This window comes from Mirounga angustirostris, unplaced genomic scaffold, assembly GCF_029215605.1.
Source record: "Mirounga angustirostris isolate CCGP_5_RB_7025 unplaced genomic scaffold, mMirAng1.0.hap1 SCAF_16, whole genome shotgun sequence".
Lineage (NCBI taxonomy): Eukaryota > Metazoa > Chordata > Mammalia > Carnivora > Phocidae > Mirounga > Mirounga angustirostris.
Window position 1 is genome coordinate 64,272 of NW_026991724.1, and position 26,768 is coordinate 91,039.

At 52.9% G+C, this 26,768-nt stretch overlaps 2 protein-coding genes across 24 annotated transcripts in view; one reads left to right on the forward strand and one right to left on the reverse strand.

Moving 5' to 3' along the window:
* Window positions 1–26,768, reverse strand: part of GAS8 (growth arrest specific 8) — a 57,950-nt gene that overhangs the window by 5,189 nt on the left and 25,993 nt on the right. For 19 of the 23 annotated variants that reach the window (XM_054511195.2, XM_064580941.1, XM_064580940.1 and 16 more), the window contains 7 exons: window positions 12,797–12,883; window positions 6,698–6,895; window positions 5,441–5,647; window positions 3,715–3,769; window positions 2,903–3,108; window positions 2,206–2,373; window positions 1,293–1,379 (listed from right to left, as the gene is read on the reverse strand). In XM_054511195.2, the coding sequence (XP_054367170.1) occupies window positions 1,293–1,379; window positions 2,206–2,373; window positions 2,903–3,108; window positions 3,715–3,769; window positions 5,441–5,647; window positions 6,698–6,895; window positions 12,797–12,883 (1,008 nt within the window). Of the gene's footprint in view, window positions 1–1,292; window positions 1,380–2,205; window positions 2,374–2,902; window positions 3,109–3,714; window positions 3,770–5,440; window positions 5,648–6,697; window positions 6,972–12,796; window positions 12,884–14,485; window positions 14,703–14,739; window positions 15,325–26,768 lie in introns of those variants that run through there. The other 4 variants (XM_045890508.3, XM_045890509.3, XM_064580953.1 and 1 more) reach the window with 4 other exon arrangements.
* Window positions 19,197–26,680, forward strand: DBNDD1 (dysbindin domain containing 1). Its single transcript, XM_045890500.2, has 4 exons — window positions 19,197–19,422; window positions 24,521–24,667; window positions 25,045–25,185; window positions 25,969–26,680. The coding sequence occupies exons 1-4, from the start codon at window positions 19,197–19,199 to the stop codon at window positions 26,124–26,126; spliced, it is 672 nt and encodes a 223-aa protein (XP_045746456.2). The 3' UTR covers window positions 26,127–26,680.

Consider the following 26,768-nt stretch of genomic DNA (forward strand, 5'->3'; position numbering starts at 1 on the left):
GGTCTGTATGCTGTCTACACCGCCTGCACGCCCACTCTCTGTGACGGAATTAAAGGCATGCAGCCGTCTACACTGTGGAAGGCAGGAGGAAACACTAGCTGGACCCACCTCTACTAAGCTGTTTCAGGAAGCAACAGGGTACCCCGCTTAGAGCTGGAGAAGCACCACAGAGGGGCTGGGGCCCGGGGTTTGGGCAGGACGATCAGGAAAGACACATCCCTGATCACCCCTACGTGGGATCAAAGGCATCAAACTCCAGCGAGCAGTGTTTGGGGAAGGGAGGCTCCTAGGGACCCAGGCCCTCGGCCAGCCCCAGATCCCAGAACCCCACAGGTCAGCGTGCCCCACAAATAGCAGATCTAGAGAACAACTCTGCAGCCAACTGCCTATTATAAATAAAGGTGTTCTTTTTCAGCTTCCAATTCCTTTACTTTTCACTGTGCATCGTAAAAAAGCAAGACCTTGCAGAAGTATAAAAAGTAAACACTCGGGGCGCCTGTGTGGGCGCCTGGTGGCTCAGTCAGTTAAGTGTCTGCCTTCGGCTCAGGTCATGATCCCAGGGTCCTGGGATCGAGCCCCGCATCGGGCTCCCAGCTCGGCGGGAAGCCTGCTTCTCCCCCTCCCGCTCCCCCTGCTTGCGTTCCCTCTCTTGCTGTGTCTCTCTGTCACATAAATAAATAAAGAGATAAATAAAATCTTTTAAAGAAAAGATAAACTTGAAAGGATGACCGTGGCTGCATGTTTGCAACAGCAGTGGACTACAGCAGCGCCCTCCGTCCAGGGGAGCTGGCTGCATGAACAGCCTTCAGGCCACACGGTCACGAGGACACACAGGAAGCAGTCTGCAAGGACTCAGGGAGCTGCCACCAGCTACCAATGGTGCGGACCCCGCTGAGCGGCAGGAGGGCCCTCGCACGTTCACTACAGACAGCACCCCATGACTTCCTTCCAAGGCGCGCCTAACCCCCCAGGACTGAGAGACGTGTATACAGAAGAAAAGGAGCCCAGACACAAGGGGCCAGGTGCCCTGCATGTATCTCACAGGTGAGCCTGTGGGAAAGAGGACTGGGAGCGACTGTCTCCACCAGGGCACCTGCTCTCGGTGAGACCCTGGGCCTTCCACAGAATGTGCTGCAGCTTTCTCCCCATTGCCTCATCAAGCCTTGTAGGATGAGGAGCAGGCAGCAGGACTCCAGCCACAGCTTCGACAACTCCCGGAACTGGTCGCAGAGCCAGGGCAACAAGAAGAGGCCCTCCCTGCTCTCGGCAGGACCAGCCTGGCATCTGCTCACCTTGAGGAACCGCTGCTCGAGCACCTCGTGTTCCCACTGCAGGCCCTTCAGCTCCTTCTCGGTGACCTTCAAACGTGCTTTTGTGCACTGTAGAGAAAACAAGGGTAGGACACAAAAAGTATTCGGGATCAGGCATCCACAGAACACAGGCAAGCCCAAAAGTAATCATCACAAGGAGCTGGCTCAAGGGCGCCTGGTGACTCTTAATGTCAGGGTCATGAGTTCGAGCCCCACATTGGGTGTAGATTGCTAAAGAAGGAAAGAAAGGATGGGCGCCTGGGTGGCTCAGTTGGTTAAGCGACTGCCTTCGGCTCAGGTCATGATCCTGGAGTCCCGGGATCGAGTCCCGCATCGGGCTCCCTGCTCGGCAGGGAGTCTGCTTCTCCCTTTGACCCTCCCCCCTCTCATGTACTCGCTCTCTCTCATTCTCTCTCTCTCAAATAAATAAATAAAATCTTTAAAAAAAAAAAAAAAAGGAAAGAAAGGAGGGAAAAATGGGAGGGAAAGAAATAGGGAGGGAGGGAGGAAGGAAGGGAGGGAAAGAAGGAAGGAAGGAAGGAAAGAAGGAGGGAGGGAGGAGGGAGGGAGGGAGGGAAAGAAAGAAGGAAGGAAGGAGGGAGGGAGGGAAGAGGAGGGAGGAGGAGGGAGGAGGAGGGAGGAGGGAGGAAGAACTGGCTCAAAGACACAGGCAGCTGTGCCCCGACAACAGCAGGCTGGGGGTGGGGAATGTCTCCCAGAACAGGCACCAACTTCACATCCCATCCATGGAGGACACCAGTCAAAGAAAGGAGAGACCCCGTTCCTGCCCAGAAGGCCAAACCCTGCTCTGGGTCTCAGGAGACATCCTGCTGATGTTCTCCTGTCCGGAGCCCAGGAGAAAGTGCGAGGGAGGGGAACTGAGGAGGAAACTCACAAGCAGGATCTGCTTGTCCCTCTCGTAGTTGCTGAGCTTCTTCTGCATCTCGTTCATGTCGTCGCGAGCCTTCTGGAGGGGGTCTGCCAAGCGCTTGTTCTGCACGGACACCTCCATCATCTCCTTCTCCAGGTGGTCCTCCTTCTTGCGCATGTCCTCCATCTGCTCCTGTCAGCACCAGGACAGGTGTGCACGGGGTTCAGCGGGCAGAGCTGAGGGGGCTGTGGTCTTCAGGGGTGAGGGCCGCAGGCCCTCCCGCCCACAAAGGACAGTCCTGAAGTCCCAGACCCGTTTTATGTATCCACACAGGGGAATTCTGCACTATCTGAACTTATTCTGAATTTTCTAGGAATGCCGCCTCCACACCAACAGAGGTCACACTGTGCTCAGGACCGGAGGGCGCTCCCCGCGGCGGGGACAGTCACTCCCAGCCCCTGCCTGATGACACCGCCACCCGTGGGGCCACCCTGCGGCTCCCACTGCAGCTCTGTGCAAGCTTCTGCCCAGCAGGTGCCCCTGTTCCATTAGCCCCCTGCACTGTGTACTATGTGCTGTTTCCAGCTGTAAGGGTGCAGAGGTCATGTGACCGATGAAGTCCCATCAAGGACAACAGGTATTTGTCTAAGTAGGGGTGTGGGGCCCGACGGGCTGGGGGCTAGCGTCTGGATGCCTGGTCTGGCCAGCCCTTGAGCGGCACCTTGAGGGAGTTGATGAGGGCCAGGTTGTTGAGGGTGATGTCATTGTAGTAGTTCTTGATGTCCGTAAAGGCTTCCTCGTGCCGCTGCATCAGCATGTTGATCTGGCTGTTCTTCCTCTCCTCCACCTCATGGATCTCGGTCTTTCTCCGCAGGTCAAGCTCCTCCCTAAGCATCTTCATCTTTTTATCATACTTGGCCTCAATTTCTGAAAGGCAGAAGCACACGGAGGAACAGGGGGCCCAATGGCTACAGGAAGAGACAGAACTGACAGACATGGCCCAAGAACAGCCACCAGCACGAGGGCTGTGCACCCAAGCTCACAGCTGACGCATTCAGCACACACACACCACGGTCAGCCTTCCTTTGCCTGGAGCAGGCATGGCTCCCGGCATTAGGGTTCCCACCAACTGAGCGTCAGCTGATCCTGTGGTCAGCCTGCCGGACGACAAGCTGCATCAGTAAACCAGACAGACTCCTCAAACGGGAGGCCTCTCAGGCCAGCAGCCGTGGAAAAGACTATTCTAGGAATACTGCCCACGAGACTCAAAACTGCCACTGCTTCTATCTGCCGATTTGTACCAGAAGTGGGGAAGGAGGTGGCAATCACAGCCTCCCAGCCTGTGTGGAAATAAGATGTTCTGGGATTCTGAGCCGTCCGTCAGCCTTGGAAACTATCACATCTTCTCCTGGCGTGTCTGGGCCGCTTCAACCTGGTTTCTGTGCCCTGGGGTAACAAGCCCTGAAGGTAAATGACCTTCCGACGGGAGGGGCCCTGTCACCATCTCACACAGCGTGCACATTAGAAACTGACCTCGCACCTGCTTCTCAAAGTCGTTCCGCATCTTGGTGATCTCCTCCGTGTGCTTCTGCAAAGGCAGAGAAGCCGGCCGTTACCAGGTGACAGACACACACAGAAGCCTCTCCCTGGGGCTGGCCTGGCTCCTCAGTCGTATGGAAAATCCAGCTCAGTAAACCCTGCGCTGTTTCTGATGGGTGCTGGGTTCCCCTCATGGCCAAGCTCATGCACCATGCTCAGAGTAACGTGGTTTTGGTAACTTCCATGTTTCATGAATCAATTCCCTCAGCCAAAGTCACCTCGGAGCTCGAGAGAAAGTGAACACATGTTCCAAACACTAACCGTGCTTGGCCCTTGGCTCAATCTGCCCACAGGCTGAAGACCGCTGGCCGTGTCTACACAGAGCTGCGGGTTCTCTCCAGATGCCTGCTAACCTGCTCCAGTGGTGGCTTAGAGCAGTATTAAAAATTATTCTGACAGTTATAGATGAACATTTTGAATAAAAAATTGAGATTATTTTTTAGAGGAATATTTTTGCACAAAGGGGAACTGACCAGGTAACTATTCCAAATCCAGGCCTCAGGTAAGCAGAAAGCCTCACGTCACTAAATTCACTGGAAACCAGCCCAGGCTGTACTTGGGTCAGCAAAGACCAGACAATTCTTGTGGACCAAGGCTGCAAAGCCTGCACCGTTACTGAATTTTTTCCAGATTCAGTGGAGGCTGGCTTGCCTCCAGGCATGAGGCAAATGTGCTGACAAAGTCTTCTCAACCCGCAGCCAGGAAAGGGCCTTAGAAAACCAAAGTTGGACACATCTTCCCTCTGCCCAAATCCTCCAAAGGTCCCCCAGCTCAGCCCGGGTCAAAGGCTAAGCCTCACTGTGGCTTTTGATGCCGACGAGCCCTGACCCATCTCCCCGGCCTCCTTGCCCCCTTTTCCTCTGGGCCTTCACACTGGCCCATCCCCTCTCCCTTCTTGAGACCTGGTCTCCCCAAGCCTGGCTCAGCAACCCATCCTTCTAACCTTTGCCCAAATGTCACCTTCTCAGTGAGGCATTCCCAGAACTCCTTGTGGAAAAATGCAAGCCCCGCCTCGATCCCCAGCACCGTCTTCCCTGCTTTGCCCTTCCCGCAGCATTCCCGCCTGTGGGTATGCTAGATGTATTCAACACTGTATTCTGTCTTCTGTCTCCTTCCTGGACCATCAAACACACGTGGGCAGTCATTCCGTCAGTTCTGTTCCCCGTATGTCCCCAGAGATCAGAACAGGGCCTGGCACCTTATGGGCACTCAGCACATGAATTTCAACCTCCACCTGGAACCTCCCCCAGCCTCCCCCAGAAAGGACCAAAAAGTCAGCCAGGTGCTCATGAGCCCAGCTTGCATGAGAACTGCCACGGCCACACAGGGGCTAGCATGCTGGACACTTTAATGGTTGTGTGTTTTTCTAAACGCCCGACAGACTCCTTGGGAGAACAGCCAGGTGTCAGCAGCACGTGGAGACGGACCCTGAGCTGGCTTTCCTCTTGGGAAGTCAATTTGTTGTTCAAGTCTAAGACACGATTCTATACTTGGCTCCCAAATGGGATTTATCTGGCTGCCTGCTTTTTTTTTTTAATATTTTAATTAATTGCCAAAATGCAGGAAACTTCTAACAAAATATGAATCCCCAGTTGTGTTGAATAATCAGGAGTTCACAGTTCCCAGCGGCCAGTCAGGCACCGGGGACCCTCACACCTACCAGCCGCAGGTTCTTCACCACCACCTCGTTGGTCAGCTCCTGCTCCTTGAGCTCCACCTTCAGCGCCCGCATGTCCTTGCGCAGTGCGCCCTCCTGTGTGCGGTGTTCCTTCTGCGCCAGCTTCATGACCACGGTGCCCTCGGCCTTCACCTCCGTCAAGTTGTTCTGATGCTCATACAGCAGGTGTTTCACCTTCTGCTTGTAGACCTGTGCGCAGTGGGAGCACCGCCTGCTCACCTGCACACTCTCTCACACGCACCCGCACACACACACACACGTGCACATGCGGGCTCCCCTGCACACTCACACACACCTGCACACTCACACCCCTGCACGTGCGGGCTCCCCTGCACACTCTCACACACACCCCTGCACGTGCAGGCTCCCCTGCACTCACACACACACACATGCATGTGCAGGCTCCCCTGCACACTCACACACACCTGCACACTCACACACACACGCCTGCACATACGGGCTCCCCTGCACACTCACCTGCACACACACACCTGCACACTCACACACACACCTGCACGTGCTAGCTCCCCTGCACACTCACACACACACCTGCACACTCACACCCCTGCACGTGCGGGCTCCCCTGCACACTCTCACACACACCCCTGCACGTGCAGGCTCCCCTGTACTCACACACACACACCTGCACACTCACACACACACGCCTGCACACTCACACACACACGCCTGCACACTCACACACACACGCCTGCACATACGGGCTCCCCTGCACACACACACCTGCACACTCACACACACACACCTGCACATGCTAGCTCCCCTGCACACTCACACACACACCTGCACACTCACACACACACCTGCACACTCACACACACCTACACATGCTAGCTCCCCTGCACACTCACACACACACCTGCACTCACACACACACCTGCACACTCTCACACACACCCCTGCACGTGCAGGCTCCCCTGCACACTCACACACACACGCCTGCACATACGGGCTCCCCTGCACACTCACCTGCACATGCGGGCTCCCCTGCACACACACACCTGCACACTCACACACACACCTGCACACTCACACACCCCTGCACATGCGGGCTCCCCTGCACACACATACCCTTCTACAAAAAATACCTGTTTCCCACTGTAAAGGATACAAAGCCCTGCAACCCCCAGAGGAAGGAGAGAAAATGCCCCCCACCCCTTGTGCAGCTCCTCTGTGCCATGTGGTAAGTCCAGCAGGGATGGGCAGGTCAGCCCCACTTACCTTAATCTCAACCTGGTGTCTCTCCTCAGCCTCCTCCATCTCCCGGTCTTTGTTCCGCAGCTCGGCCTTCTTCTCCTCCAGCTGCCTCCGCGTGATCTCCCAGAAGGTGTGGATCTTGTCCCGCTCCAGCTGGAAGTAGTTGCGCTCCTCACGTTCACGGTCCAGCTCCTCGCGGATGCGGCTGACATGTTCCTCCACCTGCCGAGCAGGGCAGAGCCGTGAGGACCCAGCAGGGGCCCACCCAATGCAAAGAAGAAAGGAGGGCCACTCTCCCCTAAAAACAAGTAAAAGCCAAAAGTGAGAAATTAAAATATGATGCTAGGAAGTTTCTAAGGACAGGACACACTCAGAAAACAGCAGAAATACCTTGAATGTGGCTACTAATCATAAAATGATTATATCCTTTATTCCATTCCTGGGAATTTAGACTAAAGAAATTTCTCAAAAGAACACAAGAGCTTTCTGCTCAAAGATATTAGCCACACCATTATTACGACATCAAAAAATTTTAAAAGGAAGGGGCACGTGGGTGGCCTGAGAGTCCAACTCTTGAATTGGGCTCAGGTCATGATCTTATGGGGTGGTGGGATCGAGCCGCTGCCAGTCTCCACACTCAGCAGGGAGTCTGCTTGAAGGCTCTCTCCCTCTGTCCCTCCCCCAGCTCACGCACATGCTCTCTCTCAAATAAATAAATAAATCTTAAAAAAAAAAACTTGGGGCACCTGGGTGGCTCAGTCGTTAAGCGTCTGCCTTCGGCTCAGGTCATGATCCCAGGGTCCTGGGATCGAGCCCCGCATCGGGCTCCCTGCTCCACGGGAGGCCTGCTTCTCCCTCTCCCACTCCCCCTGCTTGTGTTCCCTCTCTCACTGTCTCTCTCTCTCTGTCAAATAAATAAAATCTTTAAAAAAAAAAAACTTAAGGGGCACCTGGGTGGCTCAGTCAGTTAAACGTCTGCCTTCAGCTCAGGTCATGATCCCAGAGTCCTGGGATCAAGTCCTGTGTTGGGCTCCCTACTCAGTAGGTAGCCTGTTTCTCCCTCCCCACTCCTTTTCTCTGTCGCTATCTCTGTCTCTGTCTCTCAAATGAATAAATAAAATATTTTTAAAAAATTTTCTTTTAAGGTAGTAATCTAAGATAATTTTAAAGAGGGAAATGACTGAGAAATTAGAGTAAATCTCCTGGAAGATTATATGGCCCAAAGACACACAGATATGAAAATGGTGTAGCACCATATATACATATTCACAGAATATTACTAAATTTAAAAACACTCACATTTTAAGATATATGTTAAGCAAAAAAATATACAAAACCAAAAGACCAGCTAACAGTCAAAAAGGTTTGGTCCAAAGCCAACTGCAAATCTGCAAATAGGTTAAATTTAAAAGAAAAGTGGGGCAGGCTCTTGGCTTCCTTGTGAATTTCATTTCCATCCAGAATTAGTCATCTACGTCGCCAGAGGCAAGGGAAACAAAAGCAAAAATCAACTCCTGGGACTTCATCAAGATAAAAAGCTTCTGCACAGCAAAGGAAATAATCAACAAAACTAAAACGCAGCCTACAAAATGGGAGAAAATATTTGCAAACAATGTATCGGATAAAGGGTTAGTATCCAAAATCTATAAGAGCTTATCAAACTCAATACCCAAAAAACAAATAATCCAGTTAAGAAATGGGCAGAAGACATGAATAGACACTTTTCCAAAGACGACATACAGGTGGCTGACAGACACTTGCAAAAATGCTCAACATTACTTGGCATCAGGGAAATACAAATCAAAACCACAATGAGATACCACCTCACATGGGTCAGATTGGCAAAAATGAACAAGTCAGGAAACAACAGATGTTGGCGAGGATGTGGAGAAAGGGGAACCCTCCTACACTGTTGAGGGGAATGCAAGCTGGTACAGCCACTCTGGAAAACAGTTTGGAGGCTCCTCAAGATGTTAAAAATACAGCTACCCTATGACCCAGCAATTGCACTACTAGGTATTTACCTGAAGGATACAAAAATACAGATTCAAAGGGGTACATGCACCCCAACATTTATAGCAGCAATGTTCACAATAGCCAAACTATGGAAAGAGCCCAGATGTCAATCAATTGATGGTATTAAAAGAAGATGGTACTAAAAGATAAAGAAGATGTGGTTCATATATATAATGGAATACTACTCAACCATCAAAAAGAATGAAATCTTGCCATTTGCAACATGGATGCAGCTAGAGGGTTATTACGCTAAGTGAAATAAGTCAGAGAAAGACAAATACCATATGATTTCACTCATGTGGAATTTAAGAAAGAAAACAGATGAACATATGGGAAGCGGGGTGGGGGAAAGGGAGAGAGGGAAATAAACCATAAGAGACTCTTTTTTTTAAAAAAAGATTTTATTTATTTATTTGAGAGAAGAAGACAGCATGAGAGAGAGAGAGAAAGCATGAGTGAGAGAGAGAGCATGAGCAGGGGGGAAGGGCAGAGGGAAAGGGAGAATCAGGCTCCCCACTGAGCCGGGAGCCCGATGTGCGGCTTGATCCCAGGACCCCGTGATCATGACCTTCGCCAATGGCAGAAGCTTAACCAACTGAGCCACCGGGTGCCCCAACCATAAGAGACTCTTAACAGTGGAGAACAGGGGCACCCGGATGGCTCAGTTGTTAAGCGTCTGCCTTCAGCTCAGGTCATGACCCCAGGGTGCTGGGATCGAGCCCCGCATCAGGCTCCCTGCTCAGCGGGAAGCCTGCTTCTCCCTCTCCCTCTGCCCCTGCTTGTGTTCCCTCTCTCGCTATGTCTCTCTCTCTCTCTGTCAAATAAATAAATAAAATCTTAAAAAAAAAAAATAGAGGAAGGGGGTCTCCTCTTCTTAAAAAAAAACAACAACAACAATGGAGAACAAACTGAGGGTTGATGGAGGGAAGGTTGAGGGGGATGGGATAGATGGGTGATGGGCATTAAGGAGGGAACCTGTTAAGATGAACACTTGGTGTTGTATGGAAGTGATGAATCACTGAATTCTACTCCTGAAAACAATACTGCACTGTATGTTAATAAGTAAAAGTTAAATTAAAAAAAAAAAAAAGAATTGGGGCATCCAGGCTCCTACCTACTTTGAGCGGCTCATGGTGTCAGATTTCACTCAATAGTTAGGTTTCTTATAAATATACAGATTTTTAGCTTCTCTTTAAAAATCAGAAAACAGGGCTCCTGGGTGACTCAGTCGTTAAGCATCTGCCTTCGGCTCAGGTCATGATCCCAGGGTCCTGGGATCGAGTCCCACATCGGGTTCCCTGCTTGGCAGGAAGCCTGCTTCTCCCTCTCCCACTCCCACTCCCCCTGCTTGTGTTCCTGCTCTCGCTATCTCTCTCTCTGTCAAATAAATAAATAAAATCTTAAAAATAAAAATAAAAATAAAAATCAGAAAACATACCACCCTGGGGCACAATGTCCATAGGGTAACCAACCAAAGAATGGACTGCAGTCCCCAGTCCCTCACCCCTGCCTGGACCCCGGATGGTTCTGAGGTGTCAGTCTCCCTGTGCTGACCGATCACTGCTGTGTCACAGTTCTGTACCCCCAGGGACAAGGAACAGCTCAAGTGTTGGGGCAATGTGACGTGCAATCCAATCTCCATGCAGAAGCTCCAGTGATCTCTCCAACACAAACCTGAACCCATCACCATCTTCTTAAAGTGCCCATGGTTTCTCTGCATGTAAAATAAAGCAACTCGGGGCACCTAGGTGGCTCAGTCAGTGAAACATCTGCCTTCAGCTCAGGTCATGATCTAGGGGTCCTGGGATTAAGCCTCATGTCAGACTCTCTGCTCAGCGGGGAGCCTGCTTCTCCCTCTTACTCTCCCTCTGTGCTCTTTCTCTCAAATAAATAAATAAAATCTTAAAAAAAAAAAAAAAAAAAAAGAAACACTTTCACCTTTAAAAAAATTAAATCAAATCAAATAAAGCAACTCTTCACCACTGTGCAAGGGCCTCTGCCCAGCTCTCCAACTTCAGGTCACATGACTCTCCTTTGTACTTATGTCTTATTCTAAAACTATCAAAAGAGGGGAGACTCGGTGGCTCAGTCAGTTAAGCCTCCGACTCCTGGTTTTGGCTCAGGTCATGATCTCAGGATCCTGGGATCAAGCCCTGCGTCGGGCCCTGAGCTCAGCGGGGAATCTTTTTCTCTCTCTCTCTCAAATAAATAAATAGATCTTTTTTAAAAAGCTATCAAAAGAAAGTTAGGCTTATTAATACGAACACGCGAGCTGACATGGAACCCTCAACAGGTCCCTAGCAGATACTCACGGGTCAGTCATCAACATGGAGCCTAGAGGAGGCACAATATCTGCTCTCATGGTTCACCATGTGTTGCAATTTTTAGGAGCCTTTTAATTGAAATTATAATTATATAATTATGTTTTCTAGCCCTTAACTTCATCAAAATGGACAAGTGGCTTAAAATAAATCTTACTGGGACTTCTAGGTGGCTCAGTTGGTTAAGTATTTACTTTCGGCTCAGGTCATGATCTTGGGGTCCTGAGTCTTTTTTTTTTTAATGATTTTATTTATTTGAGAGAGAGAGACACAGCGAGAGACACAAGCAGGGGGAGCGGGAGAGGGAGAAGCAGGCTTCCCACCAAGCAGGGAGCCCGACACAGGACTCGATCCCAGGACCCCAGGACCATGACCTGAGAACCAAAGGCAGATGCTTAATCAACTGAGCTACCCAGGTGCCCCTACTTTTAAATTTTCATCCTCTGAGTTAGAAACAGTTTATTTTTTTTTTTTTATTTTTTAAAGATTTTATTTATTTGACAGAGAGAGACACAGCGAGAGAGGGAACACAAGCAGGGGGAGTGGGAGAGGGAGAAGCAGGCTTTCCGCTGAGCAGGGAGCCCGATGCGGGGCTCGATCCCAGGACCCCGGGACCATAACCTGAGTTGAAGGCAGACGCCTAACGACTGAGCCACCCAGGCACCCCGGGGTCCTGGGGTTGAGCCCCATGTAATGCTCCTTGCTCAGCGGGAAGTCTGTTTCTCCCTCTGCCCCTCCCCTCGTTTATGCTCTCCCTCTCTCTTTCTTCCTCTCAAATAAATAAATAAAACCTTTTTAAAAAAGAAAAAAAAATTAAAGCTTATTAAAAAAACAAAAATAAGTAATTCTGTTTAATGTTTAATGGCAAATAAAATAAATAAGAATACTATATATGCATATATTGTGGTAACAGCTCAGTGAACATCAGGTACATAAAAGGGTAAAATTGAAAGGATACACAGATGGGCGCCTGGGTGGCTCAGTTGGTTGAGCGACTGCCTTCGGCTCAGGTCATGATCCTGGAGTCCCGGGATCGAGTTCCGCATCGGGCTCCCTGCTTAGCAGGAGTCTGCTTCTCCCTCTCCCGCTCCCCCCTCGTGCTCTGTCTCTCTCACTCTCTCTCTCAAATAAATAAATAAAATCTTTAAAAAAAAAAGAAAAGAAAAAGAAATGATACACAGAAAATTAAAAATACGGATGCCTGGGTGACTCAGTCGTTAAGCATCTGCCTTCAGCTCAGGTCATGATCCCAGGGTCCTGGGATTGAGGCCCGCGTCGTTGGGCTCCTTGCTCAGCGGGGAGCCTGCTTCTCCCTCTCCCTCCGCTGCTCCCCCTGCTTGTGCTCTCTCTCTTGCTCTCTCTCTCTGTCAAATAAATAAAATCTTTTTAAAAAAGAAAATTAAAAATAGTTTTTATATCAGAAAATCATTTCCTTCCAAATTCCTATCACCCTATTAAAAAATTTTCAATGTAGCTATATTGCTTTTTTTCTTAATACGTACTGCATTTGTTTTTTTTTTTTTATGTTATCATATTAATCACCATACATTACATCATTAGTTTTTGAATATGTACTGCATTTGATAGCTTTGGAGCTGATGAGAATTATGGAAATGGAAGAAGGCATATCCTGGTTTGGACAGAAGTGCAGGAGCAGACTGAGGGGAGATGGATAAGGAGACAGTGGGCGGCGAAAGAGGTTCATAAAGGCAAACACCCAGAGACAACTTGGAACAACACCCACCAGTCCCATCCCGACCCAGGACTAGGCCAAGGCCTTGCTCACCTGCTCCTTGCTCATGTCCTCCGGAGCAAGCCCATCAACAATCGGGGTACCTTTGGTTTTTCCTTTCTTCCCTTTCTTCTTGGGCGCCTTTGATTAAAGAAGAGATGATTGGGTAAGGAAGGAAGGCTCTGTCTAAAGACATCACCATCTGGCTGGCTCTGATTAACCCCCGGGGCACACTGGGACAGGAGGACCTATTCTGGTTCCTGTCTCCTATTGCTCACTGTGTCATGCCCCACCTGGAGCACATCACCGTGCCCTAAGGCTTCCCACCCATAACCACGCACAAAGAAAAGCAAGCACAAATCTTCCTCTTCAGAAGAGAACATTTTCTCCCTCAGAAAGGAAGGGGGGGAACTCGTTCCAAATCCACTCCTTGGTATGTGGCAGAGACCTCCTGGATATGAATGCAAAATTTACTTGGCCAGGAAGAACCCCAACAGCACACTGTCAAATGTTACCGTGTTCACAATAATGCTTGTAACCACCATAGCGAAACCTGCAAGAAACTATTGGGTATGTGTAAGGAGAAATGGACCTACAGCAATGATCAGGCAGGTAACATGAGGCTTCTTTTCTTCCAAATATAAAACTCCTTCCAAGAACCCTGGTCAAGAGCTGAAGCAGACAGCACTCACCATGGGTGCTCTGTAAATGGTTCACCACACAGGAATGGCTCCTAGTGTCACACCTGCTTCTAACAACTTTGACAAGATGAAAGAACCTCCCACCCCCACTCACTTCCCAAGGGCCACTCAAGCAGGTACTGAATTTCCAAATCCCCACCTTCTGCCTTCACTTCTCCCAACTCTGTGACCCATGCTTCTGTGTGTGCATGCATCCCCATGTTTCTGTAACATTTCTGTGTATGCATCTAAATGTCTCTATTAATGTTTCTATATGTGTATGTCTACGTGTCTGTTAACATTTTTATGATTACAAAAAAATTTTTACATGGATATCTTAGAAAACGTAGAAAAGCAAAAAGAAAATAGGAAAATCACCCATATTCGGACAAGCTAGTGATAAACTTAAGTATTTTGGTGGCCTTTTCCAGTTGATTCTAAAAGACCCACGCACTGAAATCTTCACTCCTAACGTACTGCCGTCTTTCTAATCCCTCTACTCCAAGAAGTCCACCCCATGAGAAGGTCCCACCGGTTCATAACTACTTGGCAACTCACAGCCAAATGCAGGGGCTTGGCATAGCTCCTGGAGAGGGGTCCTCCCCACTAGCTCATACCCCTCCTGCTGCATCTGCCTGGAAAACGAGCTACTGAAAACTCCTCTATCAGAATGGTGGGGCAGCTGAGGGCCCTGTAGTGAGACGGGGAGGAAGAACTGGCGAGGCAGAGAGCTCCCACCCTGCTCATCTCCATACAGGCCTGACTCCTCCAAGGCTCTCCAAGGAAAGAGCAGCTCCCGTACCCTGAGGCTCTGTCCAGGACGCCTCGGGGTAGACGGACCTCTAGCCACTCTGGTACGCCCCAGGCTCTTCATCCCAGAGACTGGAGGTCCTAGGGTATCGCCTGCCCCCGACTGTACTCCAGGCCCCTAACCCTAGGTCCCAAGGATCTGGAGGACTGAGACTTCCTTCCAGATAGGAAATCCTTCCGACCCAGGTTGTCTTCTGGAAAGCGTGCACACCAGACCCTGGGGGGGGGGGGGGGGGGGCGCGTTTATGCGCACCCCTGTGAGCGCCGGATCCTGGACAGCCCAGATCTCTCAGCTCCAAGAGGGTGCGGGATCCGCACACCCAGTGCTCTCCCCACGAAGACGCCACGAGAGCACCAAGGCCTCGATGCCAGGAACCCAGAACTCCAGGCCTCCCCACTCTGGGGTCTCAGCGGGCACAGGTCCCGGGGACCCAGGCCTCCCCGTCCAGTCGTCTCTCTGCGCGCAGGGCCGGCTAACCAAGGCCCCAGGTCCCCGCGCCTCCTCACCATGGCTCTGGGGGTCGAGACCGGCCGCGGCCTGCAGACACACGGCTCCCGCCCCGCCGAGGCTGCGCCGTCTCCCGGCAACCGATGGGCGGTCCCGCGCGAAGTCTCGGAGATCCTCGCGAGACTCCGCCGGCCGCGACAGCCCCTCGCAACAGCCCAGGCGAGTTCCTAGCAACGCACACTGGGCGGAACCCGGGGTTGCAGAGTCGGGTAGATTTTTCCCGCAGCCCCGTATCAACCACGCGCTTCATCTCCCCGAAATTCCTAAACGCATTTCGCTGCGGGACTTTGCGTGTGTCCGAGACTAGAACTTAAGCTCCATGAAGGGGGGAGGAACTGTTTTCTCTTACGTCCCGCGCCTACAACAGTACGTAGCAGGTGCTCGGTAAAGATGCTTTCGCCGAAGGCCGGAGACAGGGAGCAAAGAAGGATCGGCCACCCCAGGCTCCCAGAAGGTATCCAAACGAGATTCAAGTCTGGGCTGAGATTATGCCCACGGGCCACACCCCACCCCGCCCGCCTTTGAAGATTGCTCCCGCCTGCTGTCGGAGTGGGGTTGGAAGATGGCTGGGTTTCTGAAAACCGTCAGAACAAAACGAAAATAGGAGAGAAAAATATTTTCCAGCTAGCTCTGAAGTGTCTCCTTCTCAAACATAGACTGCTCTTCCTGAGGAGGCCTCCTCTGTGGCCCCTGTCCTTACGGACGAGGACATTGAGGACAAACGAGAAGCGTCTGCCAGAAGTTTCCAGACAGGCACTGCAGGAAAAAAGAGAGTTTTGAGGTTCCCTTCCTAACCTTTTGCTCTGAAAACCGCTAGTCATTATATGATTTCGAAAGTGAATTTCACCCTATTACCTATGTGCATCACTCTGTCACCCAGAAAGCTGAGAGTGCCCGTCTTTACACAGTATTTGTCCTCTTTTTTTCTACACCCTCTACATTGGCATCTTCCTAACTAGTGGTTTTGCAGCAGGTCATGTTTTCCCATCTGCTTGGGGATGGAGAAGATTCCAGAATCTTCTCCCCCTGGAGAGTTGCACTGAGGACAGAGTGTGAGTACAGAAGAAGGGCTTAGGTGAGCTTGGATCGGCCAGTCCCACCCAAGGAGGAAAATGCCTCGCTTGTTGGGCTTGCTTAGGCCCCAGCTCACACACAGAGGTAGGGATCTGAGAGCCACAGTGATGACCCTAAGGGGCTTCTGGTTGCCCACCCAAGCCCTGGCTGCTTTGGAGTGGGGCTCGCACAGAGCCATGATTTACTTATAGCTGGCCCAGAGGCCTTTGTGAAGTCTGGTCATGTCACTGTGCCTGGACAGCCAAGAGCCTGCGCCTCTGAGCCAGACACCACTGGCCTGATAGGGGCCTCCTCCCGCAATGCCAGGGCCTCCCAGAGGAGGGTTGGCAGGCAAGACAGTGCAGCTGGGTAACACAGAGGGGTAATTATTGTTATTTAACACTGCCCAATATGCTAGGTGCCTCATGCTGATTGGCTTTTTTGCTTTAGAAGTCTGGGATCTCTGAATTAAATAAATGCATTAACATTAATTCCTTTCAGCAAAAAGGGCAAAAGAATAAGAGGGTTAGCTAAGGATAACCAGACAGGGAATTCATTTGTCAAAACCAACAGAGTCGCCTAGTTTATCGGTATGGATTGCAGAGATGAACAGTTCACGGGAGCCCTGGCCAGCAACTCCCTGGACTCCTGACAGGGCCCACAGTGACCTGTGCTTTTCATATTGTATTTGAGTTCAGATTCTTAGAAAAGAGCCTTTTCTTCACATATGTGGCTCAAGATACTTTTATTCAGCATCATGCTGTGCAGCTCTGAAGCCCAGATAAATGGCATCTGAGTTTCCAGCAAAATCACAGAGGAAATGTTGATACATACAGACCCACTGATGTTGTCTCATGTCTGGCTCTTCCTAATGCCTGCTTCCTCGGTGGTCAGGTAAACCACCCCGGGCCACAAAATCAACTCTATAGATGCCTGGATGTTAGGATAATAGAGTCCTTAAGAAGAGTGAACTCTCTTTATTTATTTATTTTTGGGCTCTCTTTTAGAGATCGATAGTGAAGTATTTACAAATGAAATTATATAGTGCATAGGATTTGTTTCAAAACAATCTAGCAGGGGTGCCTGGGTGGCTCAGTTGGTTAGGTGTCCGACTCGACCTCAGCTCAGGTCTTGATCTCAGGGTCATGAGTTCAAGCCCCCTGTTAGACTCCACACTGGGCATGGAGCCTACTCAAAACAAAACAAAAACAAGCCAGCAGTGGAGGGAGGTGATCGATAGTAGGGAGGAAACAAGATCAGCCATGAGTTGGTAACTGTTGAATGTTGGTGATGGGATAATGGGTACATGCAGGTTAATCATGCTATTCTCTCTCCTTTTATTTGAAAATGTTCTTTTTAAAAAAAAAAAAGATTTTATTTATTTGAGAGAGAGAGAGAACGAGAGAGCATGAGAGGGAGGAGGGTCAGAGGGAGAAGCAGACTCCCTGCCAAGCAGGGAGCCCGATGCCAGGGACTCGATCCCAGGACTCCAGGATCATGACCTGAGCTGAAGGCAGTCGCCTAACCAACTGAGCCACCCAGGCGCCCTTGAAAATGTTCTTAAGGAAAAGTTAAAAATAAATAAACACTGGCCTCTGTCATCAGATCACTTGCTGCTTACCAGCTGGGATGCCTTTGACAAGACCCCCTCTGTATCCACCTATTCATCTCTCAGATGGGGATAATTATTAAACAATTGCTCTTACAGTTACTATGACTACATAACAGGTCACCCCCAAAAAGTAGTGGTTTAATACAGTGGCAATATCTCTCTTGCTCATGAATTTACAACTCAGCCAGGACTCGGTGGGACAGGACACCTCAGCTCCACAGACCACCCCCAGAGGGGTGGCTCAAAGGTGGAGTCTCATGTCTGCCCATTGGCTGAGAGACTTGAGTCTGGCCTAATGGCTATTGCCGGCCAGAACACACACAGGTGGTCTCTCAAGGGGCTTGGGCTTCCTCACACAAGGTGGCCAGATTCCAGGGGGGCCTCCTGAGCTGAATCCCCTTATGACCCAACTTCAGAAGTCACATGGCATCATTTCTGCCACACTCTATTGGCCAAAGCCATCACAAGCCTCGCCCAGGTTCAACAGAAGGAGTATCGATGGAGGAGTGTCTTGATGGGAGTGGAAGGTTCTGGAAGTGGAATCAGAAATACTGATCTGACCATTTTGAGAACTACAATCTGCCACCCCAGCTGACTCTGAACAGCCAGTGCCCATCCACTGCCCCAGCTTCCTAGGGCACTGACTGGCTCGCTTATGTCCCCACCACCCACCCTATAATTCAGTTTCTTCCCTGAGAGAACATTCTCTCCCCATTTGGGGATCGCAAGGAGGCCCATGGCTCACAACAATGGCCAGTTCTAGTGGGTCATGAAATCATTTTAGAAGGTTGCAGACTGCAGTTTTTGTTTTCATTTGTTTTGTAAACTAAAGAAAAATGGGAACTATTAGCCAGCCTCGCTGACTGACAATCTTGAAGGCTGTGGGTTCTGTATGACTGGAGTTGGACGGGGCAATGAGTGCCTTGGTTGGCTGAAGCTATGTGGACCACCTGCCTTTGAGATGGTGCCTTTCCTGCAAACACCAAGTTCATACCCACCTCCCTCTTCTGTGGGCCTTTTCCACTCCCAGCCGGGAACAAACTCTTTCTCCCTGATGCTTTTCTTTGGTTTGGTTTGTTTTTATAAAAGTGCAGCCTTTGGGCTTGGATTCAGACCCTTTGGCTTCCAGTGCCTGGCTGTGTAACCTTGGTCAGCTTACCTACGCTCTCTGTACTCAGTTTCTTCACCTGGAAAACCAGGACACCGTCTTCTTAGGATCTCTGGGGGAATGACTGAGATACTGTGCACAAAGAGCTTGGCACGGGGTCGCGTTCCAGGGACTTGCGTGTCGTTCTCAGCGCGCCCAGACCCTGCCTTCCCTCCCGGGGCCCTCTCTCTGCCCGCTCCCATCTCCCTACCTCCTATCTCCCACCCACGCCCCCATCCGGCCTCGCCATTAAACTCTCGCCCAGCCCCACCCGCAGTGTTCTTCACAGTATTCATCACAATCTGCAATTCTTTGCTTTGGGGCCAAGGGTTTGGGCGCCGCCTTTGCTTCTCCTCTGTGCCTCCTCTCCATTGGCCCGCGAGGCGCCGGCACGTAGCCGGCACCCCATAAATATCTGGGGGTGAACAAATGGACGAAAGTTGGCACGGCTGCAAGAGAAGTGAGCGCGCTGGGGGCGCAGAGGGCGCAAGGGCCGGGCCGAGGATGGGAGGCCGCCGCCGGTTGCGGGTGGGTCCGCAGCCCCGGAGGTCGGTGGGAGAGGTGGTCCGCAGAGCCTGGGCCGGCAGGGGGCGCGCGCGGGGCGGGGCGGGGCCGCACCTGTGCTGCGGGGCTCCGGGGGGAGGATGCTAGGGGGAACCCGGGCCCCGGAGCAGCTGCGCGCCCCGCCCCGCGGGCTCCTCCCTGCCGCCGCGGCCCCCCGGCTGCTGCCCCGATGCGCTGCGCCGCGAGCTGGGGCCGAGTCGCCGCCGCAGCTGCAGGGGCGCCCGGGCTGGGTGACGCCGCCGCCGCCCGCGCCCCTCGCAGACCCCGCCGGCCGCATGGAGACCCCGGAGGGCGCCGGCCCGGGAGGTGAGTGCGGCCCCAAGTCCCCAGGAGTCCCCGAGCTGCGCCTTCCCCCGCAGCCAGCCGCAGCCCCTTCCCCCCTGGCCCACTCATCGGCCGCTCCCGGGGGCCGCACAAGACCCACCGGTAGCTCCGAGTTGAGCCTGGCCGGAGCCGGAGAAAGCCTGGCCTGCCGCCGGGGGAGCTAGGCCGGGGGCACCTCCCGGGAACGGCCCCCGCTTTAGGCGGGGGGCGCACACATCGCGTCCCCGCCCCCTTGTCCTCTGCGCTTTCAGTCGCCTGGCGCGCTCCTGGGTGGTTGGCCCAGAGTTTCGTGCTGAACCCCAAACCAGCAGAGCAGGGGTCCGGGGGGGTCTGGGCATGGGGCGTGTCTGGGGTACAGCTCCGCGAGGCGTGGGGGTCGGCGCTGCCCTTCTGGGCCGCGTATCTGCTTTGTTCGCCGGGGGCTAGGGCAGGGAGGCCACCGCTGGGATCCTGCAGGGCACCGCGCTGGGATAGGGCCGGGGGCGGGGGGGGGGGGGGGGGGAGGAGGGCGTTGCACCCGGCATGGCCTGCCGGGGTGGGGGTGGGGGTGGGGGGCCTGCCCCACGCTTGCAGGGCTTGTCGGCCAGGGCGAGGCCCAGGGGCGCTCACATCTGGGAGGGCAGGTATGCACGGAAGGAGGCCTCCTCGAAGCCCATGTCCGCTCTCGGCGACTCTGACGTCTGAGATTCTACCTAGGTCTCCCCTCTTTGGAGTCCCGCTCGGTCAGGGCGGCAGCTGGTGACGGGAGGAAAACTCTAGGAACCCCCACCTCAAGAGTCCTTTTCAGGAAAAGTGTTCGGCGCCATGAGCGCCTCCACCGGCCTGGCTAGGCCCCAGACGCATCATGGGTTTCCTGGAGGTCCCATCCCAGGGAGCCACTCTTGACCACACAGGGACCTGAGGAAGGACCCCAGCCACGTCAGCAATCTCATCTGGAGCCCAAAGGGATGGCCCCCAGGGGGGTGTCCTGAAGCCACGGGCCCACCCACTGCTGTGTCTGCAGTCTGAGTTGGGCAGGTGCAGCCCAGACAGCTGTCTGAGGGCCCTTGTCACCCACCCGGCAAACACCACCCGACACACCCAGAGCTGGTGGGTGTGGGTTTTCTTTGTTTTGTCCCTTGTTTAAGGGATCCAGCTTTTTCTTGCCACTGACAGTCCCAGGACCCCAGGATTTCCCAGAGGCGGCTATGTGGGGACGTGATGGGAAAGGTTTGGAGGGCAAGGGCTGGAGAGCACAGAGCTGTGAGAGATGTGGGCAAAGCAGCTTGGCCCTCAGTTTCCATGTCCACTTCTGTCAGTGGGGACAGACTCACTTCCCTCGCAGGACTGTGGGAGCCCTGAGTGAGACAGGGAAGGAAGGCGCTGGGGAGAGGGACTTCATGATCCTCCAGTTTAGGAATCTCACGTACTCATTCCATGCACAGAGATGTATTTATCAGGTGCCTACTCTGCAGGAGTCGGGGTGGGAGCAGAGGGGGCCCCAGAGGGCTCACATTCTGTGGAGCCATTTCCTGCCTACACAGTGGCCTGGTGATCCCCTTGCCGTGGGATCTCTCAAGATCATGGGTGGAGGGCTGTGACCATCATTCTCTCAGTTCACGGACTTCTGAAAACTTGATTCTGGAGCATGTGGAACACACAGAAAAGTAGAACAATGTGGTAAAGCTCCCCGTGTGTCACCTCCCAGCCTGCTCAACCAGACCACCACCAGCCACCCTTCAGTAGTAATTTGTAGCCAATCTCGACATGTTATTTCATCTGTAAGTATTCCTCAGAGTGTCTCTAAAAGATAAGGTTTTCATAGAGCATAATGAAAATCCCATTTTTGCACCTAAACGAATTAGCAGTAATTTCTTAATATCAAAGTGTCCAGACATGGAGATGAGAAGGAAGTGCGCTTCTTGGAAGGGCCCCAAGTGGGGCCTTTGGTAAACCCAGGTTCTGGACCCACCCAACTCCAAGTCTGTCCGAACGGCCACAGGGAGAGAGAGGCCACGGCCCTGCACTCAGGAGGCTGCGCCTTGGCACGGCCCACCCGGCATCCTCGACGTCCAAGGACAAGGGGCTAGGGAAATAGCGTACAGGGGCCCATCTCTGTGACCATCTCTGCCTCCCCACTGCCATTTTGTTGTATATGATATTCATTTATTCACTTCATTAATTTGTTCATCCGTTCATGCAGAGCACCTGCTCGATGCTTAGGGCAAGGCCCAGGGCACACAGCAGGGAACTTAAGATTTGGGCCAAGTTCTCACACAAATGGGCTGGAAAATAGGTCAGCAGCCTAGTGCAAGGTAACCCTATCATATCCACTCACATCAGCCGTTGGTGCTGGGGGCGGAACTGTGGTAACCGTGGTAACTGCAGGCCCCATGGGGCACTGCTTTGCTGCCTGCACAGGTCAGGGCACCAGTGGCCCCTGCAGGGGCTTGATGGGGGCTATGCTGAGAATCACGGTGTTGCCACCCCACAGCCTGGCCCCGGGTGCCCCTGCTCAGCCTGGCACCAAGCAGCCCCACCCCTTGCCTGCTTCTGCAATCACTCCTGTTTCCTACCCCAGGAAGAGCTGTGGGCCTCAGCCATGGACAGGTGATTCCTAGCACAGCTGCTTAGAAACTCTGGGGTGGGGTCTTGGGTTTGTTCATTCATTGGACAAACATTTATGTTTGGCACCTACTGTGTGCTAGGACTAAGCCTAGGTCCTAGAGGTCACACTTCTCTTACCTACTCCCAGCCTCTGAGCCTGGTGCCTGGCACACAGTAGGTGCACAGCAAATGTTAGTTGATGTCTTAGGTCCTCCTGGATTTGCCCTTCAATTCCATCCAAAATCAACCTTTGTTTCCACTGAGGATTTCTTTTATCATAAAATTCACTCTTTTAAAGCATAAGGTTCAGTGCCTTTAGTATATTTACAAAATTGTGCAACCACCACCACCATCTAATTTTAGGATATTTTCATCAACCTGAAAAGCAACCCCATACCCACTAGTAGTCACCCCCCATTCCACACACACCCCAGCTCCTGGAAACCACCAACGATCTACTGTCTATGTCTTTTCTAATCTACTTTTCTACTCTCTGTGGTTTCGCCTGTTCTGGACATTTCATATAAATGTTATAATGCATGGCCTTTTGTGACCGGCTGCCTGCACTTAACCATAATGTTTTCAAGACTCAATCTATGTTGTAGCCTGTGTCGGTGCTTTCTTTTTTATGGCTGAGTAACATCCCCTTGTGTGGATGGACCACATTTTGTTTATTCATCATCCATGATGCCATTGACCGTAGATGCTTGGCTCTTTCAGGGATGTTGACATTTGTCAAAATGGGCTTAACAGTGCAACAGTCTAGGCCGTCTGAGACCCCTGAACCCCAGCATCTATAGTGGTGCTTGCCCCTCACCCTGTACTGTCTCAACACCTGTGGACTTTATCCTTCCCACCTAGCCTGCATCTCCTAAAAATGGAGGTAGATTTTGTCCTACTCAGCTCAAAACCCTTTGGCGGCTTCTCCGAGAGTAGCAAAGTCCTGATGACATCTGTGTGATGTGTATCCCCTACCGTGTCCCCCTGCCTCACCTATCACCATGAGCCATGTGCATGGAAGCATCTCACAATTATGACAGCACAGGCCAGCGTGATGTGAGCCCGTCCTACACCCTCAGAGAGAGGGACCAGGTGCTGTACTTCCCCACTCAAGGAAACAAAGCAGGTTCCCGAGCCCCACAGAGTAAAGGCTCCTCAAGGACTCTCGACAGGGATGGATGGAGAGGTTCAAGGCAGGGGCCCCTGCTCACCCCAGCTCAGAGCAGGGTCTGAATTACATCTCTCGTGCCCTCTGGGTGGGAAGGTGTACTTGCTGGGCTGGGCGGGCCAGGACAGTGGTGGGTGTAACTCTACCCTTCGAGGATACTCAGAAGTCACGTTCCAAATGCAGCAGAGAAGTGGAAACCAGATACCCTGAGCACCGTCCAGCCTGGCCAGCCCCAAACCCCATGTGATGACATGAATAGCATGGGCAGGTCCCCAGGCCCATCTTCCCTCAGCCACACTTCCCAGGGAGGGTGGTGCCCTCCCAGAGGAGGCCAGGTGTTGCCCAGCCAGCTCTACAGCTGTGAATGGATGGCCTATCTTCCCACTTTGCTGGAGACCCTTTAGACATGGGACCTGCTGGGCAGCATCCTGGCTGCTGACTGCACTGCTGAGGAAAGGCCCACCCGTGGCAGGCAGCTCCTGGTGCTGGGGGCCCAATTGGGCTCTCCTAGAGAAGATCCTGGTGCATCACAGAGCACTGCTGAGGGGAGGCAGAGGGCATCTGTTCACTCTATGGGGCCACAATGGGGCCATGGGGGAGCCAAGGGATCCAGCTGCCTCAGGGGACATGCCTATCAGGTTCTTTGGCTGAGTTCGGGGAGTGACAAGGTGAGGCAGCAGGAGGGGGAGATGTGGATGGGCTCTGGAACATTCTGGAGGAACTGGTAGGAAATTTGGATGGAGGGATGTGAGCTAAGAGGTCAAGGTGTTGGCCCAAACAACAGAAGGGTGGGGTTGGTGCTTCTATGGGGCAGGGGTCCATCTCTGAGCGGCAGTCTCTACCAAGCAGATTGCCCCCAGGGCCTACTGCTCTCAACTGAAAAAAAAAAAAAATTGTCATATGTAAAAAATGAGCAATTAAATCTTCCAAAAAATTACATAGAAGAAACCTAGAGAAATATCCCCCAGTCTCTTTTACTATGAAAATAAATCATTATGCATTCAAACAGAACGTGCATTTTTGTAAGTGCATCAGAGGACAGACAGGCAAGCAGGGGCCATTCTGGATCAAAGAGCCCCAAAAGGCAAGGAAATGCAAAAGTGACATGGGCCGGTTGGTTGGACCTGAAAGTAGAGACAGGTAACAGTGTTGCACACTCCCCTCCTCCTGCACCCAGTGGCCCTTGTCTGGGACCCCAGCCCAAGACTACCCCAGGCTACCCTGGTCGCCGCCCGGAGCCTCAGAGGAGGGCTCAGTGAGCCACGGACTCCCGTCTTCCCCACCGGCATCTCTCCTCCCAGGTAACACCTTCCGTCTTTGTTGCAGAAACCGTTCAGGAGGTGGAGGGACCACAGGCAGCCCTGGGCACCCTGGCCCACGGGGCAGGGGAGAGCTACCGCTCACCCACGGCCGAGGAGGAGGTGGGCATCCCAATACCAGCCCCGGGGCTCCTGCAGGTCACAGAGAGGAGGCGTAAGTACAGCTGACCTGCCCAGCATGTACTCTGGAGGGACGGTGAGCCCCTGGGGGATGGAGGGTCAGGTCCACATCCTGTCCAAACACTCCCCCAGGTGTGTGTGGGGGAGGGGTGCTGCGGCTGGGCTCTTACAGCTCGGGCTGTGGCCTTGGCTATACCATCTGCAAAATGGGGGACCCAGAAGGCATTCAGTCTTGAGTGTGGAGAGCCGATGGGGGGATGGGGGTTCTGCCCCATCTTACCCTGACCCCACAGGGCTCTGCCCAGAGCTCTGGTTCTTCCCGGGGGCTTCGGCGGCGGCAGGGGGAGGGAAGGTGTCCCTGGGAGGCCAGACTGTGCCCATTATGAGCAGCCCCCTCCGCCCGCCCTGCAGAGCCCCTGAGCAGCGTCTCCTCCCTGGAGGTGCACTTTGACCTCCTGGACCTCACCGAGCTGACCGACATGTCCGACCAGGAGCTGGCCGAGGTCTTTGCTGACTCAGACGACGAGAGCCTGGCCGGTGAATCGCCAGCAGGTGGGCTGGTGTTGGGGCGCGGCGAGTGGTGGGCGGTTCTGGGGCCCCAGCCCATGGAACACGGCTCTCCACAACCCCTATTTTTGAAAATATTTTTCTCACACGTGTGTCAAAATTGGTGCTTGTCACTGCACCATCTCATTCAGTATTTTTGCATTTTACATGTCTACTTGCCCAACATCAAGGAATTTTTCTGTTTTCCTCAATTTTCCTTTCCAAATGCCAACAAAAGGCCAAAGTCATAGTCCCCATCAAAAGTAAAATTTACTACATGTGAATTTAATCACAAGTTAGGCCAAGCAAAGTGGGGTGGCCTTCATCAGCCCTGGCTCCACAGCTCAGGCCTTAGTTTCCCCTTTGGTTCCTGAGGAAGTGTTGCCCTTGGCCCAAGACGTCAAGGGCCCCAGAAATGGCAAGGCCGCCAGTGGGGGTACAGGGACCCAGGGACCAATTCTTCTCTCCCTTCTTACACCTTGTGCAGGTCGGGGTGGGAAGGGAGTGCTCAGATCCCAGCCCTGTAGAGCCTGCACCCTGAGAGGGTAAGGGACCAGCTGGCTGCTGGGGCCAGGCTCACACCTAGGGTGTGGGTCTCGGCCACACAGGGACCCTCCTTGGGCATCAAAAAAGCCTTTGCCCGGGCTGCACCCGGACCCACAAGTCCACATTACTGGTGGCCTGGCATCTGTGTTTTCTAAGCATCCAGGGGACCCCAGTGTGTGGCCAGACACACACAGGCCCAGCCCAGTAGCTGCAGGAGTGACCTGACCCCCGTGTTCCCGTCAGGCCTGCACCCACTGCCCCGGGCTGGCTGTCTGCGCTCCCCCTCCTGGACACGAACCAGGGCCGAGCAGAACCGAGAGAAGCAACCGCTTGGTGACCCGGAGCGCCAGCCAGCAATTGTGGACACATTTCTCACCGTGGAGAGGCCCAAGGAGGACTAGGCCAGCTGGCCTTGGGGCCAAGGCAGTGCAAATCTGGACAATTCTGACCCCACGGACACTCCACCCACCCCATGTGGCTCTGGGCCAGGTTCTCGGGGCGCCCCAGCACAAGCACAGCCCAGTGGCTTTACGTCCCCACTCCTTTCCAGTCCCTGATCAGGGACCACAGCATCTGAGGATGAGGTGGGAGTGGCCTAGGCCTCTTGGAAACTTCTGTCTGCAGGACTGGTGCTCTCATCTGCCACAAGATTCCCAAGTGGGTGCGGGGTAAGGGTGAGGAAAGCCGGAGAGAGCTTCTCTGCAAAACCCCCGAGGATCTCAGGGTTCCGGTCTGGGAATGGCTACACCACGCTGCGGCCTATGGGATGCTCTACTATCCAGCCAAGAATGTGGGTAGGGGAGTCCGTCCTGAACAATGCCACCTTCCTTTCAATCCCATCCTCTTCTTGGCACCAGGACCTCCTCCCCAGGCCCTGAGACCCAGCTTGTCTTAGTTCCTGTGTGACAGCCGGGCCCACCGTCCTCGGCTCAGAACACCAAATATGGCACGACTGCCTCAGACCGTGGGTGGGGGGGAGTGGGCAGGGGGACACACCCCTACAGCCTGTCACGCAAATGCACACAGAGGCATGCACAGTCCTA